This window comes from Sinocyclocheilus grahami, unplaced genomic scaffold (assembly GCF_001515645.1).
Source record: "Sinocyclocheilus grahami isolate Dianchi unplaced genomic scaffold, SAMN03320097.WGS_v1.1 scaffold34.1, whole genome shotgun sequence".
Taxonomy (NCBI): domain Eukaryota; kingdom Metazoa; phylum Chordata; class Actinopteri; order Cypriniformes; family Cyprinidae; genus Sinocyclocheilus; species Sinocyclocheilus grahami.
Window position 1 is genome coordinate 752,679 of NW_015505213.1, and position 18,082 is coordinate 770,760.

The window sequence follows — 18,082 nt, forward strand, 5'->3', positions numbered from 1 at the left end:
CTTCTCCTGCACTGTGGACTGATCACCTAGAGTAAAAGTACATTCCTTCCTGAGCAGAGAATGATGGGGAAGTAGTATGTGAGTATATAATTATCTTGACTGAATGTTGGCCTTCCGCCTGCAAGACATGTAGAATTACTGATGCTTATCATAGTCATTTTAAACATTTTATCCAAAGCGACTTGCATTGCATTCAAGGTAAACAGTTTTATCAGTGAGAATGATGTATGCACTATTCAATCTAGAGATACACACTCAAATGTACTGTAAGGTCATAAGGGCAGCTAAAGCAATTATACAATAAAAGCAATTCATCTCTATCTCTAGTTAATTTTTAATCAACAAGTAAAGCCGTGGGGAATATAAGAGAACTCTAAAATGTTTTTAAAAATCTTCCCAAATTTTGAATGGTAGAGTATATTTAATTGAAAATGGATAATATTTCAGAGATGTTTGAGGCAGAATGTTTAGGCTAAACAGTGTGTGAATAAATTACAAAACCCCCAAATTATACCTGCTTTCTCTCTATTTCTGTTATGCTTTGAAATTCTTCTAAATACACCTATAGAAATACTTAGTTGAAATACTTTTTGGGGCCACTGTACATACTAAGGCACCTTTTGTAAGTGGCTCTAGATAAATGCATCTGTTCAATGACTTACATGTAAACATAGGAGCGTTTTAATTGAATGTTTTAATGTCCTCAAATAAGTCACAAGAAAAAAAAATAGAAAGCACCAATTATTTAAATAGTTTATTCTTTTTGGCTTTAAAACTTATTTCTTCTTGCTTTTCTTGTCTTTGCTCTTCTTCTTGCCGTGAGGTTGTGCATGTGCTTTGTTGTAGAGGTAGAGACCCACTAAACCCAGTAAAGTGGGAACCAGCGCCAAGCACAAAAGAGGCAAGATGTCATTAACTAGCTTCTGCCACGGCGTTTGCTGTGACAGAGAGATCACCTCCACCTCAAACTCAAGTGTGCTGTCCCCTGTGAGGAAAGAGAGATGGAGAGATACACAATAGATTAATAATCACACGGAACATGATTTAAAGGGAGAGTCCCCCCAAAAAAAGAAAATTCTGTCATTGTTTACTCACCCAGAACCTGTATGACTTTCTATCTTCTGTGGAACATGAAAGGAGATATTCTGAGGAATACTGATAGCCTAACAGTTTTAGCTCCCATTGACTTTTTATTTTTTGTCCATACAATGTAAGTCAATGGGAACAGAAACTGCTTGCCTACCAACATTCTTTCAAATATCTTTTTTCATGTTCTACATACATACATCAATGTGAGCAAGCGATGAAAGAATTTTTATTTTTGGGTGAATTATCCATTTAATAATTTTTTTTTTTAAATCATTACCAGCTTTGCTAGTTTAAAGCCACTTTAATTGTATGAGAATGCTACTTGGAATGGTTGGAGGGAATCCTCTCTTTCCATACGCGAGATGAGCTGGAATCGTGGCCTTGATTTTTTGTCTGTGCAAAAACATAGATAGAAAACACTGAAAAAAAGGACTTTAAAGTGAGTGATTCAGACCTTTTCTTGCAGTAGTCTTGAACATATTATTCAATCACTGAATTTTTACCGTCTCTGCCTACAAGTATTGCCACAATTGTACATTCTCAAGTACCATACAGGCGTGACTTACCCTTCACACAATCCGACCAGGGCTTGCTCTAGACCTGCCAAGCAAAATAACATGTTTTAAAGATATTTATAAAGATATTTTATTGGATTTACATGACCTTAGTTATCATAACCATCCTTCTCAAATTCAAAATGACATTGCAGTCAACCTAAACTATACAAAACTGTATTCAGCCTAAAGAAGTTCTGTTGTTATGAACATAACATCTTATCCATTTAATCATTTAAAAAAAAAATCATTACCAGCTTTGCTAGCTTAAAGCCACTTTAAATGTATGAGAATGCTACCTGGAATGGTTGGAGGGAATCCTCTCTTTCCATACGCGAGATGAGCTGGAATCGTGGCTTTGATTTTTTGTCTGTGCCAAAACAGAGCCAGAAAAGACTGAAACGGACTTTAAAGTGGATGATTCAGACTTCACCCTAAAAGACCTTTTCTTGAAGTGTTCTTCAACATATTCAATCGCTGTACTTTTACTGTCTCTGCCTACATGCATTGCCAAGTGACAAGCAGGCGCTGACTTCAACTTACAATTTTTTTTTTTAAATCATTACCAGCTTTGCTAGTTTAAAGCCACTTTAAATGTATGAGAATGCTACCTGGAATGGTTGGAGGGAATCCTCTCTTTCCATACGCGAGATGAGCTGGAATCGTGGCTTTGATTTTTTGTCTGTGCCAAAACAGAGCCAGAAAAGACTGAAACGGACTTTAAAGTGGATGATTCAGACTTCACCCTAAAAGACCTTTTCTTGAAGTGTTCTTCAACATATTCAATCGCTGTACTTTTACTGTCTCTGCCTACATGCATTGCCAAGTGACAAGCAGGCGCTGACTTCAACTTACCCTTCACACAATCCGACCAGGGCTTGCTCTAGGCCTGCCGAGCAAAATAGTGTGTTTTAAAGATATGTGCAATTGTGGAAACAGCACATCATTTCTGTTTATTTCCATGGATTGCAAAAGAAAACATGACCTTAGTTATCATAACTGTCTTTCTCTAAAAAAAAAAGTTCTGTTGTTATGAATATAACATAATTTGGTGTTGGACTGCAGTGGTGGAGCCTCATACCTGTGATGACAGACCTCTTGCCCAACTCTACGACCAGAGGCTCACGAGACAGAGAGGTGTCAATCACCTTCCCGTCCATTAACCGACCCTGCGCAGGACAGGAGAAACGGTGTTGCAGGTCAGTTGCATTCATTTTTATGTAGATGCAGCAAATTATTTGTTGAAATACATATAGAACTTAATACAAAAAAATGTAAGTAATAAAATGTAATAAAAGGTGATAGCCGCCACCAGGTCACTGCCAGGATGCTGGAATTGTGGATTCACTTGTAAACGTTTTGGAAGCACTAGTGTTATACAAAGACAAAATAATAATAATAATCAGGTTGGGGCATGTTGTCACCAGGTGTTTTACATGCTAAAATTGTATTAATTACAATTTCTGTTGACCAAAACATCATTTGTGTATATGTGTATGACATTTGAATGGTAGTATATATTTAATAGAATATTTCATGAATAATAAGTATTCGTATAATTATATAATCATAATATAATTATGGTGTTGCAGGTCAGTTGCATTCATTTTTATGTAGATGCAGCAAATTATTTGTTGTAAATACATATAGAACTTAATACAAAAAAATGTAAGTAATAAAATGTAATAAAAGGTGATAGCCGCCACCAGGTCACTGCCAGGATGCTGGAATTGTGGATTCACTTGTAAACGTTTTGGAAGCACTAGTGTTATACAAAGACAAAATAATAATAATAATCAGGTTGGGGCATGTTGTCACCAGGTGTTTTACATGCTAAAATTGTATTAATTACAATTTCTGTTGACCAAAACATAATTTGTGTATATGTGTATGACATTTGAATGGTAGTATATATTTAATAGAATATTTCATGAATAATAAGTATTCGTATAATTATATAATCATAATATAATTAATGATTAATAAAACAAAAATGTTTGAGACAGTATGTCTACAGTTTAAACATGATATATGTGTGTGTGTGTGTGTGTGTGTTCGCGTTTTTGTGACAAATGAGGACATAAATTTGTATAATGACAAGGGTATGACAGGTATTACAAGGAGAAGGGGACTTTTCAGGACATTACTCCATGTCCCCACTTTTCAAAACGCTTATAAATCACACAGAATGGAGTGTATTGAAAATCTGAAATAGCACAAAGTTTCCTGTGAGGGGTAGGTTTAGGGGTAGGGTTGGTGTAGGGCAATAGAATATACGGTCTGTACAGTATAAAAACCATTACGCCTATGGAGAGTCCCCACTTTTCACAAATGTAAACCTGTGTGTGTGTGTGTAGTGAACTTATACCTGTGTATATATAGTGTTATTATAGTATCATTAATATACTATTATAGATTTATTCATATTTTTAATGAAACGCATTTATATTTTCGGTTTTAAAGTGAGCTATTCTGTAATGCTTTGTCATTTTAAAGTTTAGTCATTTTGTTGCGTTTTTGTCCTTTTATTATTATTATTTTTTTTTTTTTTTTATATATCTACGTAGTTTTTATTACAAGTTGTCACAAAATGTAATGTGTCAAATTCTCTTTAAATTTTTTATTTTTTAGTAAATACTTTGATGCACCGAGAACTATTCACGGGAGCAAAAAAAAATTTTTTTAAATAAAAGAATAAAAACTCGGCCTCCTCTCATACGTTCCTACAGCGCTCTCTCGAGTCGGTCACCGCGCGCTCGCTCTGACTCAAATGCTGACGTGTTGCTCCGCCTCCTCCTCAACATTTGCTTTCGCTTAAAACTAAAATACTATTACAAATAACTGCATTTCGAAACAGAAAGGTGACTCCACGATGAACTTCTATTCTGTATGAACTAAAGAGGCATGTGTTCATCGTGTTCATCTCTCTCTCGTACTGCATTATAACTCTATTTTCTGCCAGAAAGGCGAGTCCAGATGTCAGCTCGAGTCTGCCACATCACTGAACGACTTCACGTGCAAATAACCCCCCAAGAGTCCATTTTGACGCATTTTATGTCAATCATACCAAGATATTTCATTGGGAGGTGCCTCGCTTTACAACACAATAGGCTGTAAAGGCGCAACGCGTTATATTTATTACCGTGTAATGGATTTGAAGCGTGTCTCCCATCTCTGATGTAATCGTGCATGTCTCTGGCTTCACCTAAAATGGTCAAAAACATAATATTGAGAAATATTAGAGTGGACGGCGTAAGGAAGTGAAATGCGCAGACCATCGACTGTACTAAAAAAAGATCTGCATGTTTGCATTGATACGTGAATGTGCATTTGTCATCAAAGCACGCATGCAGCGAGCCGCTAGTGGACTCTTGTAGTAATAGTCACTCTAGTCATTCATTCAAATAAAAGTTGACCCAGCTTACCAGCGTCTCCACAACCAACTGTTCGATCACGCTTTCTTTGCTATCTGCGTCCTCAGCTGCAACAAATGCAAAAGCTGCGAGAAAAATCAAGGCGATTCCTGTCCGAATTCGCATCGTGTCTCACGTTATGAGACAATCAGCACCAACAATAACCACTAAAATGATCAAAGCTACTCTAAGTGGCTCGCTTCCGTCTCAAGAGTCGCCCCACTGCAGCCTGCGGCGCTGAGAGAGCCGATAAATACTCGGACACAAGAAGTCACCGAAGGCGAGATGCCAGTTAAAGCTGATGTGTTATTATAGTGAAGAGATAACGGTGGGGTTAGACGACCCCCGAGCACTGGACCAATACCTGGGTCACTGGAATCCCCGCCTTATAATCCGCCAGCATCCCAGAAGTCCCTCCACATGGCTGCTGCTGCTGCTGCTGTTAGAGAACTGCCCTGCTAGAGGGCGCGTGAGATTCTGCGCTTGAGAAAAGCACTACTGCGTCCTTTTTTTCTTGATTTGTTTAAAGGCGAAGTGTGTAATTTCTGCAAAACAAGCGTCAGTAACCGGAACTGCAAAAATAATAGTTGTTGTCAAACAAGTTTCTTGACAACTCCCCCGTCTTCCATTGGTTTCGCAAACAGATAGCCCCGCCCCCGCCACGTTGAACCAATGAGCAATGAGCAAGAAGTATTTTATGATCCGAAAAGTAGGCACTACAGCTTTAAGATTATTTTCTTTACAATAAACTTTAAAGGGGTCAAGTTTTCCTTTCTCTTTGGAGTGTTACAAGCTGATTGTGCATAGATAAAGATGAATGCGAATTATATAAATTTTTATCTATAGTCTATAATGCTTTTGCACCATAAATAAGCTATAAAGGCGTAGCCTACCCTAGTAGCCTATAATTATTTTCTTCTTTGAATTCACATCTTATTTTTATATTTTTAAAGGGTTAGTTCACCCAAAAATGACAATTCTGTCATTAATTACTCACCCTCCTGACGTTCCAAACCCGTAAGACCTTCGCTCATCTTCGGAACACAATTGAAGATGTTTTTGATCAAATCTGAGAGCTCTCTGACCCTCCGTAGACATCAATGCAACTGAAATGTTCCCAGGTCCAGAAACGCAGCAAGGACATCGGTAAAATAGTCCATGTGACATCAGGGGTTCAACCGTAATTTTCCGAAGCTACAAGAATACTTTTTGTACGCAAAGAAAACAATAATAACAACATATTCAACAATTCTTCTCCCCGCGTTACCGTCTTCCGCCATTTTGAAGAGTACCCCAGAACGTATTCAACGTAATCGCCGTTGTTTACATTCAGTAGACAGCACGCACATGCTGAACGTAAATTTGTAAATTTGTGTTCCAAAGACGAACGAAGGTCTTACGGGTTTGGAACGACATGAGGGTGAGTAATTAATGACAGAATTTTCATTTTTGGGTGAACTATCCCTTTAAGTTATCTTTGAGTTATCATGTTATCTTTGCAAGTTATGTTATTTTATTATCACTTTTTACTATAGTTATTTTATTATCATTAGCTAATGTTATTTTAGTATCCCTACCATTATAGTTTTTGTTAATATTTTGAATTAGACTTTTTATTTTTCTGTTTTCATTGTAATTTTAGGTTACGTTTTAATAATTTTGTGTATTTAGTTTTTTTATTATTATTATTTTTTAGTTTTTATTGAAATATATTGATGTAGGCTAGTTCATATTAAGTTTTAATTTACATAGTTTTAATTATTTTAGTGCTTTAGCATAAACTAAATGAAAATGAGAAATGCCTTGCCTTGGCCACTAGCAGAAATAAAACATTTCAAATAGTTATTTCAGTAATTGTTTATTTAATTACAAGTAATTATAATTTGTAATGGTTTTAGTATAGTTACTAAACAATAACAAGTCTGGAGTAGACCGCCATGTGATTTAAGTTACTAAACTATTTCATATTAACCATCAGTTTAACAGTTTATTTATTGTTTAATTTCAAGACTTAAAATGTCTTTTTATTTTCCCTTTTGTTTCCCTCAAATAGCCCTAAATGGGTGAAAAATAAATGCAGGCCTACACATTTTATGCTTCAATACAAAAATGCTAGATATTTACTAAGAATTTCCAGGGAAGTTGTATTTTGAAGGACGGTTGTGTTGTGCCCAGTGTTGGGGTAATATATAACAAGTAACGCGAGTTACATAATCAGATTACTTTTTTCAAGTAACTAGAAAAGTAACGCATTACTTTTTAATTTACAAGAGAATACTTTTTCAGATAAGTAACGCAATTTACTTTTTTTTCCAATTTATTGATTGACAGCTCTCCTGTCCCCATGTTGAGAGAAATCAGAAGATGTTACTGTAGTTCTAAAATAAATATGAATATACATTAATTCATCTCACTCACACAAAAAAAAAAACACAGATTCAGTATTCCTCAAAATGAATAAAAATAATGCAACTCAGAATATGACGCAAACCTGCAATAATTGAATGTTAAACAACACAAATATCCTTTATGTATTTAATCCCATTCTATTAACCAATGTCTTTGCTTCTGACCTTCGATGATGCAGTTCAACCGTACTAATAAGCAGAAATAACTCTAGACAAACACTTGTGTGTTTATTTTATTTTTTTATTTATTTAAGTGTGTTGAAATATCTTCTTCTGCATTCTACTGTACGGACGTAAATTTACTTTCCCTTCAGCCTGAGGCTTATTCATTTCACTTTAGGTGTGAAAAGGCTTTTATATTTGCCAAAAATAGAACTTTTTTATTTTAAAAGCAAACAAGCAAGCCCTGTCCAGATTTTTAAAAGTAACGCAAAAGGAACGTGACGCATTACTTTTCATAAAAAGTAACTAAGTACCGTAATTAGTTACTTTTTATGGAGTAACGCAATATTGTAATGCATTACTTTTAAAAGTAACTTTCCCCAACACTGTTTGTGACACCTCAAGCATTTCCTTGACATCTCATTTGTTTGGCTATATGCTACCTGACCTGACTGGAGGCAGTCTCAAGATGCGAAAACCAAACATCGCGAGAAATCCCCATCCAAGCCCGTGCTGTCGGCGTGAACTCTCGTGAGATTTTCTCTCTGTCTCTCCGTGTCCAAAATCGGCTGGTGTCAGCTCGCAAGGTAATGCGGATACGTTCAGTTGTTGTGTTTGCTTTAAAACGAAGCGTTTGGAAGTGGTTCTGACGGGTTGAAATGTTGTCTGTACGTTTGGTGAAATGTGACAGCGCTGCTGGAAACAGAAAGGCGACAGGCCTTCCGCGAGGCACGTAGCGTCTCTCTATCTCTCCAAATGAATGAAGATCTGTATCCCAGATGATGTGCTTGCTGTCTTACGCCTCTTCAGATATTATGACAGCTCGGGTTTGAATTGATTCTGGTTTGCTTTTGCATGAATTGTAGTGATCTTGCATAAGAACAATTTCATCCATCTGCTTCGTGCCAAACGCCTCTCTTCACGGAGAAGCTCCGATCTTTGTGTCCTACGCCGACATTGTCAAAGGGTCGTAGGCCTTTATGAGCTCCAACAAGCCGGCAGTAATCTAAATTATGAATTTAGAGCCATATTAATGTTTTTAAAGACCATCGTATTAGATGGACCTCCGTCTAGCGCAGTTGTATTTCGGTGTCTCGTGACTACATTGTTGGGGTCTCTTGCACGGGTTTGAGGAGACTCATTCAGAAACAAGGAAGCCTTTAAAAAACGACGAAGTCTGTTACAAAAATAATTGGAAATGATAATCGTGATGTGTTTTGTGTGGAAGGGGTTTGCTGGAGGTGGGTCGGGGCGTCAGCACCATGGACAGCTCCGCCGGAGTCAGACCCCCGCAGCATCATTATCAGATTATTATTCATCACAAACACCTTCTCGTATTACTGTCTTAGTGGACACATTTACATGTGCATTAAGTATACTTTCATGCTGGTTATGCAGCTTTAATATTGTTATCTTTTGTCTTGATTTTAAAGGGGAGGCCAAGGCTAGTTGTCACACTTCTGTCATTATTACTCAGAATAGATTTATTTTTAAAAGTCAGTTTCTTTCTAGGCATGTTTTAGGAAACAAACTCTATTTAACATTTCCACTGTGGCTAGGAAAATAGAAAGATACAAATTAACACACTTTGACATTTGGTGGCAACATAACCCAGTAGCAGGGCATTGAGACATTATAAGCTGTCACAATATGGACATGCTATTTTTGTTCTTTTTTTTCAGCAAAATTAAAATTTTGAAACACAAAACAAGTCGTTAAATATGGACATGCTATTCTTTAATTTTTTTTTAAACTTTTTTCAGCAAAATTTAATTTTTTTAACACAGTACAAGTCACGTAATGGCAAACATGTAAAATGTAAAATATATATTTTTTAATTACGACATTTAAAACATTTGAGAAACTATGCTGACATAAAATGTTTTTACAGGTCCTGTGCTCGCAGTTTAACATTTTCATTTAAAATCTGAACGTGTGTCAATAATGTGCTTTTTATTGTGTTTTGTTTTAGCCTGGATTTGTTTAACCAACAGTCATAGCAAGAATTTGATAATTGGTATTTCAGTTTGATGGACAGAATTAACAAATGAAATTTGCTGAACATTTACTCACCCTCAGGCCGTCATCCAAGAAGTAGATGAGTTTGTTTCTTCATCAGAACAAATTTGGAGAAATTTTGCATTACACCACTTGCTCACCACTGGATCCTCTGCAGTGAATGGGTGCCGTCAGAATGAGAGTCCAAACAGCTGCTAAAAACATCACAATAATCCACATGACTCCACTTCAACAGCAAGCATCAGTTTATCACATTTGTAAAACACAAATCCATCATTAGGCATTTTTAACTTAAAATCCTTGCTTCCGGCTAAAACACAAGTCCATAATTCATAATAACACTTTCTCCAGTGAAAAAGTCCATCCCCTGGTTTTTTTCTATTTGTTTAGAACTGTTTAGACTGTTTTCGCTGTGTATATTTCTCTTCTGATTTATAAAACTTTTTAACTGGTGAAAACAGTATTAAAGGATTAGTTCACCCAAAAATGAAAATTAGGCTGCGCTTTACTCACCCCCGAGGCATCCTAGGTGTATATGACTTTCTTCTTTCAGACGAATCCAGTCGGAGTTATATTAAAAATTGTCTTTGATCTTTCAAGTTGTTTAATGGCACTCAGGGGGGGTGTTGCAGTGCTTCAGTCCAAAAGAAGTGAAATAAAAAGCGCCCATCCATAAAAAAAAGTGTCTCACACGGCTCCGGGGGGTGAACAAAGGCCTTCTGTAGTGAATCGATGCGTTTTTGTAAGAAAAATATCCATATTCAAAACGTAATAATCAGTTTAATGTAGCTTGCACCAACAGATGTACACAGAAGCCGTTCCGGGAGCATGACGTATGAGGTCAGCGTTGTGTATGCGCAGGTGAGTCTCGTGAAAACCAACGTTTGTTAACAGGAGCAAAGGAAGCAAAGTTTCCTTACTTTAGCAAAGGAAAACCAGTCTCCTCTTGACTTATATCAAAACCCTCTGACATTCTTCTTTACAAATCCTCGTTTTGTGCCCCTCATTCTCGACTGTTGTTTTGTTTTGATCTCTCCGCTGCGCTTCCACGTGCGTCACTTCTGAGCGGCGCATGAGCAAAGCCGACCTCATACGTCATTCCCCCAGAACTGCTTCTGTTTACAACAGTGAGCGCAAGCTAGATTCAAGTGATTATTACTTTTGAATATGGATATTTTTCTTACAAAAATGCATCGATTCACTACAGAAGGCCTTTGTTCACCCCCCGGAGCCGTGTGAGACACTTTTTTTTATGGATGGGCGCTTTTTATTTCACTTCTTTTGGACTGATGCACTGCAACACCCGCTGAGTGGCATTAAACAGCTTGAAAGATCAAAGACAATTTTTTATATAACTTCGACTGGATTCGTCTGAAAGAAGAAAGTCATATACACCTAGCATGCCTCGGGGGTGAGTAAAACGCAGCCTAATTTTCAGTTTTGGGGGAACTAACCCTTTAAGGATCGAGGACTTGTATTTTAGCTGGAAGTAACAGTTTGATGGACTTGTGGACATCTTAAAGGATTTGTTTCTCACAAACGCACAGATGTTCAGATTTTTATTGATGGACTAGAGCGGTGTGGATTACTTGTGGATTATCAAGATGTTTTTTTATCAGCTGTTTGAACTCTCATTCTGACGGCACCCATTCACTGCAGAGGATCCATTGATGTAATGCTAAATTTCTCCAAATCTGTTCCAAAAACGAAACAAACTCATCTACTTCTTGGATGACCTGAAGTAAATATTCAGCAAATTTTCATTATTGGGTCACCTATTCCTTTAAAAGTGTTTAAAACTAGGTGTTTGAAACAAACACACAATGACACACAACACACTGCTAGAGAAAATATAGATTTGTGTATTTGGACATTTGACTCAAAGCCTTACATTTCCTTTGATAAAGCCACTGTGTGACTAACCTCAGTCTCCCTTAAACACGTTTAATTTCAAATTTAAGCTTTATACATTGACAAATTCGTGAATTAGGACAACACGGTTATCGGGGAATGTGTTCAACATCTCGGATAACTCCATCTGGGAATGTTCAGGGATGACTATTGGGGGTTCATGTGAAGGCGGGATATGAGAGGGATGAACAGATTGCTGAATGGCCTGAAGACATGGCAGGATCATAGTTTCTTCAGTTCAGTATGTAGCTTGTACACATAAAGCAGACTAGTGAAGATCAGAAATGTATACACATCCAAAAGCATCATGTTCATTCAATCCGCTTGCAACTTCCAAATGCGTCTTTGATAATCAGTTTTGTGTGATTACAGCAGGTGAAATAATGTTTGGCTGAAATGTTCAGATTGCACTGCTCATGATTTACATGTTAAATTCAGTCAGTCCAACTGAATCACACTTTATGTAGATCATTTGCTGCAATATGAGGATGCATATTTGTACCATAAAGGTATGTATTAGTATCTATAAAAAGTAAATATTAGCACCTAAAAGGAACAAAAAGTACCTTTTGAAAAGTGACAGCTTTTGTACCTTTTTTTCATGGAGTGTATAACTGTACATACATGCCTACACTACTGTTTACTGTTTTGGAATAAAGTCTCTCATTCTTATTATCGAATATACCGTAAATAAAAAACAGTAATATTTCAATTTGAAATAATTGTTTTCTATTGAAATAATTGGTTATACTTTACTTGAAGGGGTGTGCATAAGACTGACATGACACCTTCATAATCATGACATGACATCTACATAATCATGACATGACACATGTCATGAATATGAAGGGTTTTTTATGCATGTTTATGACAACTGTCATTAAGTGTCATTCGCTCAGTTATGTAATTTTAATGCAAAGATTACATTGTTTGAGATGTCTTTGTTATGGGTTATGGTTAGGGGTAAGGGTAGGGGTAGGGTTAGGTCAAATAATGTCATATTTGCATTAAAAATGACATAACTGAGTGAATGACACTTAATGACAGTTGTCATAAACATGCATAAAACCTCCTTCATATTCATGACATGTGTCATGTCATGATTATGAAGGTGTCATGTCAGTCTTATGCACACCCCTTCAAGTAAAGTGTTACCAAATAATTTTTAAATGTAATTTATTCTAGTGATGACAAAGCTTCAGTCTTCAGTGTCACATGATTCTTGAAAAATCCTTTTAATATGCTGATTTCATGAAACATTTTTTTTATTATTATCAATATTGAGAATGGTTCTTCTTATTATTAATATTTGTTATGATGCATTTATTCAGGATTCTTTGATGAATAGTACGTTCAAAAGAACAGCGTTACTTTGAAATATAATTTTAGTTAATAAGATTAATTTAATATGTCCTTGCTAAAAAAAAGTGCACATTTTATGAGAGTGAGAATAACATTTCCTCTTCTTTTCCCCTTTCCAGGACTCTAGATTCTTTTTCTCAGCTAAGTAACCTAAATAACCAAGGCTTTCAGTTTTTTTTTACCTCAGTCAATTGTTCCACACCAAGGACTCACAGCTTTCTGGATTGCGATTGGCTAGACGAAGCAAAACATTGAATCATGGGGAATATTTTTGGCAATCTGCTGAAGAGTCTGATAGGGAAGAAAGAGATGAGAATTCTGATGGTTGGATTAGATGCTGCTGGTAAAACCACCATCCTTTACAAACTGAAGCTGGGAGAGATCGTGACCACCATCCCAACCATTGGTAAAATCCTTCTCTTACTTTATTCTATTGTCATGTTGACTTACAATACTATTATACAGGTATCTGTTCATCCTTAGGCAGAATTTAAGGTCTGAGACACAATGACATTTCAAACACACAGTGTATAAATTTGTATTTACTTTATGTATTTCATATAGAGCCATTATATTTTTACAGTTGCTGTGAGGTGAATGTACAGTAACTGAATTGTACTGTGATTCTGGGCCACACAGTGTAAGTTTGTGATGTTTGTGTTTGTGTTTTAAGGCTTTAACGTGGAGACAGTGGAGTACAAGAACATCAGCTTCACTGTGTGGGATGTGGGTGGTCAGGATAAAATCAGACCACTCTGGAGACACTACTTTCAAAATACACAGGGTGAGTTACACATACACTCCACGTCTCCCACTAAAACACAAGCTGGATTGAGTTGACTGTGTAAATGATTGTAATTTGGTGTGTCTGTGTAGTTTGTGTTGTGTTCAGTGAGCACACACTGCATTTACATGGCTGGTCCTGCAGAGCCACCTTGTAAACATCAAGCAGGGTTATTATAGCTAACTAAAATTAAAACCATGTTTTTGTTACTTGAAAATATGTAATATTTGTAAAAATGTATTTTATTGGAATAGTTCCCTAGGCAACATTATTCATTTTCATTTTAGTTTAACTTTATGTTTTAATATATAACTAAAACTGAAATACAAAAAACTATAGAAAAATATATATTCTTTATATAAAATATATAATGTATATAAAAAACTAATAATGATGACAAAAACACATAACAGAAAATGGAAAATATTGAAAAAAACTATTAGTACCTCAATGATACTAAAATAACACTGGTTAACATGTCCACATCTTAGTGTAAAATAGCTCAAATAAACATGTTCTTTTTAAACAAAACATTGCATAGCTGAATACAATCTGTGTATTTTTTGAGTCGTGTTAATGTTTGTTGCTCGTTGAATTAAATGAAGTCTCTATATTCTTTATCTCTGCTCATTTTTCTTTCCTTAGGTCTTATCTTTGTGGTTGACAGCAACGATCGGGAGAGAGTTAACGAGGCGCGGGAGGAGTTAATGAGGATGCTTGCAGAAGACGAACTGCGTGATGCTGTCCTTCTTGTCTTTGCAAACAAACAGGTACTGTGATTTTGTTTATTAAAGCATCCCTACTACCTGACAGATCACAAATTTATATGTCCAAAAAATATTTCATATTTTCATATTTAATCACCATTTAAAAGATTGGGGTCATATTTATTCAGCAAGAATTAAATAATTAGAAGTGACAGTAAACTATACTTTTACATTGTCACAGCACAAATTCTATTTCAAATAAATGCTGTTCTTTTAAACTTTCTATTCATAGATAACCCAGGAAACATGGATTTTCCAAAAAATTAAGCAACAAAAAAAAATTTCAACATAATAACAAGAAATTATGCTTATTGAGCAGCAAATCAGCATATTAAAATGATTTCTGAAGGATCACGTGACACTGAAGACTGGAGTAATGATGCTGAAAATCCAGCTTTGCCAACACAGGAAAAAATTACATTTTAAAATGTATTCAAATAGAAAACACTTATTTTTAAATTGTAATGCTATTTCACAATATTACCGTTTTAAGTGTCTTTTTATCAAATAAATGCAGTCCTAGTGAGCTTCTTTCAAAAACATTAAAAAGTCTTCCTCAAACTTTTCAATATTAGTATATAGGTCACTAGCATAACATTTTATAGAAACAGAAAACATGTCCATCAATGGGCAGTCCATAATCTATCGTCTGTATTTCTGTGGCTAAATTGTATATTTATTTTAGAATAAAAATATCTGGTCCTATCTAAGCAAATATTCAATTTCACAATCTACTCTCTTGTTTTATTCCTCCTTGACTCCAGGATCTGCCAAACGCTATGAATGCAGCTGAGATCACAGACAAACTCGGCCTCCATTCGCTCCGCCATCGCAACTGGTATATACAAGCGACCTGCGCGACCAGCGGCGACGGTCTGTACGAAGGGCTCGACTGGCTCGCCAATCAGCTCAAGAATAAGAAGTGAGGGGCGGGATTTGCATTACGTGGCCGTCTCTCGCTTTGGGAAAGGGGTGGGACTAATTTGGCCTTTGGAATCATTATGTTTGGTTTCTCTTTGTTTAATTTTCGTTCTTTTTTGGTTGTATTCTGGAAAAACACAGTATGTGGTTTATGGAGCCTTCTGTGCTCTGTGTAAATCATCTGTAGGTTTGTACGCACACGCATTCACACGCAGATCAATATTTCCTCTGTTAACTTTTCCATTTCACTGTACGAAAGGTGTCGGTTTATAGCATCAACGTTTAGTAGATTTTATCGTCTCTCCCTCTCTCGCTCACGTGTTTACAATCAGTGATCAGTGTTGTCCTTGACTGCCATGATAAAGATCGTTGGGTCTGAGCGTGCTCATGTATTATGTAATATGCTTATGTATTTCCTCGTGTTGTCGAAATGCTCCGTAGATGCGATTATGATGCAGTTTGCCTCTTCACGCACACAATATCCACAGTCTGCGATCCCGGCGGTTCGTGATTGCGTTAGATACCCTGCTGTGTTTTGCATGGCTCTTTCTCTCGGTGTCGTGTTAAGCGTTGTGGTGTATTAGAGGTTAGAGCTACATGTGCGTGTTTAGTCACACAAAGCTGGTTGGTGGTGCATGCTGCTTTGTGGCCGTGGTGTACTAGAATGGACGCTGTACAACGAATGTCGCTTATCATCACACATCCCTCGCCTAAATTGTGAGTCAAACGTGGTGCTGTTGAGTTGTCCACCATAATTCGCATTCAAGTGAAGCTGTAAATAAAGCTTTTTCCAATCAAACGCCCCTTTGTTGTAGAATTGACTTGGCTAGTTGTTGCATGGGTAATGTTTTGAACGAATCACTAGCATTGTCTGCATGGCATGCATGCTGTGCTGTTAGTCCGATAGATAGATAGATAGATAGATAGATAGATAGATAGTGAAATGCTGTTTAACACAGTCCTTTATTAATAGTTGCTATACTAATTTGCCACTGACATGATTAGTAGATTGTTATGACACTACATTTTTTGCTTTTGCTTTCATATTAGTGAACAGCATAAAACAGCACACACATACATACATACATACATACATTAAACCTCGGTATGTCAGTTGTCTGCGGCAAACTGCATAATAACTCGTCTGCTTGTGTGTTTGTTTGCATGTTTCATGCTCATAATGCGTTTTGTGAACATATCGCCCCCAACGAATGTGAATTTGTTGAATCAGTGCACACATTTGGGCTTTATTCATGGTGTTTTGGATTATTACAGTTCAGAAATGAGAAAAATATATAGATATGTATATTTAAAAGTAGGTTGTCTTTTGTGTTTAACACGTCATATTCTATAACATAATCTATATCTGTTACAGACTACAAGGACGGTCTGCGGCAAACTGCATAATAACTCGTCTGCTTGTGTGTTTGTTTGCATGTTTCATGCTCATAATGCGTTTTGTGGGTTCAGACTAACATATCGCCCCCAACGAATGTGAATTTGTTGAATCAGTGCACACATTTGGGCTTTATTCATGGTGTTTTGGATTATTACAGTTCAGAAATGAGAAAAATATATAGATATGTATATTTAAAAGTAGGTTGTCTTTTGTGTTTAACACGTCATATTCTATAACATAATCTATATCTGTTACAGACTACAAGGACAAATCAAATGCTTACCTATTTTACCATGCTAGCTAGTGTAAATACAACAAAACTGCTTATCCTGCATTGCGTGTGTGTCGGTAATCCATCCATCACACAAAAATCTAACACTAACACAGTCTGTTTGTAATTGTATGTGTTTCTAGCATTGTTTTCTAGTTTGCATTTTTGGCATCTTCCCACTTAATACCAAGCACCTTTACACTAAAACCCATTGTTATGACTCTTATGACTGTATGAACATTATAAAAGGCAAGTCTTTTCAACTTAGGACATGATTCGAATGGAGTCTTGTATTATTTTGAGCGCTGTAGCGTGTGGGATGCAGGAACGGGAGAGTTACCAAAACTTATTGTGTTATTTAGCAAGACACTTAACCTCAAATGATCCAGTTTGGCACACTCTACAGTAGTATTTCAGCATATAATGCAAACAGCGATATGTTCTACACAAGTCTGCAGTGTGAATCGTCCAGTCTGTTAAGTTCTGTGGCCTTATCTTCTTACAAAAGTGTGTTTTCACAAGGTTATTTATTAACTAAGTTATTGGGTCACTGAGTTGGTTGTTTTGTTTTAGTTGATCTGGGAACAAAAGGGGTTAAAAAATCTCAAATAGGTAGTTTGCTTGTTTTCAAAGCATTTATTCTTTGCATTAAATAGTTTGTGCGCTTATTGAGTAGCTAGGGTTGACTTTTTAGGATGGTTTAAAGTTTGATTTGATCTTCTTCGATATTATATTTTTATTTATGTATTTATTTTGGTGAATGTGTTTTCACCTCTGTGTGCTTATGCATTTTCTTTGTTGATTTTTTTACTGTGTTGGGTAAATCATTTTAATGGCTTATACAGTGTCAGTGAACATAATCAATGAAGAGGAAAACAATTTCTCACTGAATAATCAATAAATAAATAGAACTTAGAAATCATGGATGAAATGTGTAATTATCTGTTACAGTAGATTAAGAAAGATTATTGTTGATTATTATGATGTAGACACCAAAATCTTTCTCTCCCTCTGATCCCTGA

At 36.2% G+C, this 18,082-nt stretch overlaps 2 protein-coding genes across 2 annotated transcripts; one reads left to right on the plus strand and one right to left on the minus strand.

Moving 5' to 3' along the window:
- Positions 1–682: 682 nt before the first annotated feature.
- On the minus strand, positions 683–5,593 carry fkbp11 (FKBP prolyl isomerase 11). The gene is made up of 6 exons (XM_016266815.1): positions 5,069–5,593; positions 4,786–4,848; positions 2,725–2,812; positions 2,499–2,532; positions 2,255–2,325; positions 683–985 (listed from the first exon to the last, which is right to left on the minus strand). Exons 1-6 carry the CDS (start codon positions 5,180–5,182, stop codon positions 777–779), a joined length of 579 nt encoding a protein of 192 aa, XP_016122301.1. The 5' UTR covers positions 5,183–5,593; the 3' UTR covers positions 683–776.
- A 2,545-nt stretch (positions 5,594–8,138) lies between these two features.
- Positions 8,139–16,576, plus strand: LOC107581311 (ADP-ribosylation factor 3). The gene is made up of 5 exons (XM_016266814.1): positions 8,139–8,213; positions 13,038–13,324; positions 13,592–13,702; positions 14,348–14,472; positions 15,234–16,576. Exons 2-5 carry the CDS (start codon positions 13,177–13,179, stop codon positions 15,393–15,395), a joined length of 546 nt encoding a protein of 181 aa, XP_016122300.1. The 5' UTR covers positions 8,139–8,213; positions 13,038–13,176; the 3' UTR covers positions 15,396–16,576.
- Positions 16,577–18,082: the final 1,506 nt, after the last annotated feature.

What these genes read in the sequence shown, in the direction of transcription:
- fkbp11 (XM_016266815.1), bottom strand. Translation starts at nt 5,182, where the DNA reads ATGCGAATTCGGACAGGAATCGCCTTGATTTTTCTCGCAGCTTTTGCA. An exon ending in CGCTTCAAATCCATTACACG is followed by an intron (nt 2,813 to 4,785) that starts GTAATAAATATA and finishes TGTCCTGCGCAG; the next exon opens with GGTCGGTTAATGGACGGGAA. An exon ending in ATTCCCTCCAACCATTCCAG is followed by an intron (nt 986 to 2,254) that starts GTAGCATTCTCA and finishes CTTTCCTCACAG; the next exon opens with GGGACAGCACACTTGAGTTT.
- LOC107581311 (XM_016266814.1), top strand. Translation starts at nt 13,177, where the DNA reads ATGGGGAATATTTTTGGCAATCTGCTGAAGAGTCTGATAGGGAAGAAA. An exon ending in CTACTTTCAAAATACACAGG is followed by an intron (nt 13,703 to 14,347) that starts GTGAGTTACACA and finishes TTCTTTCCTTAG; the next exon opens with GTCTTATCTTTGTGGTTGAC. An exon ending in TTGTCTTTGCAAACAAACAG is followed by an intron (nt 14,473 to 15,233) that starts GTACTGTGATTT and finishes CCTTGACTCCAG; the next exon opens with GATCTGCCAAACGCTATGAA.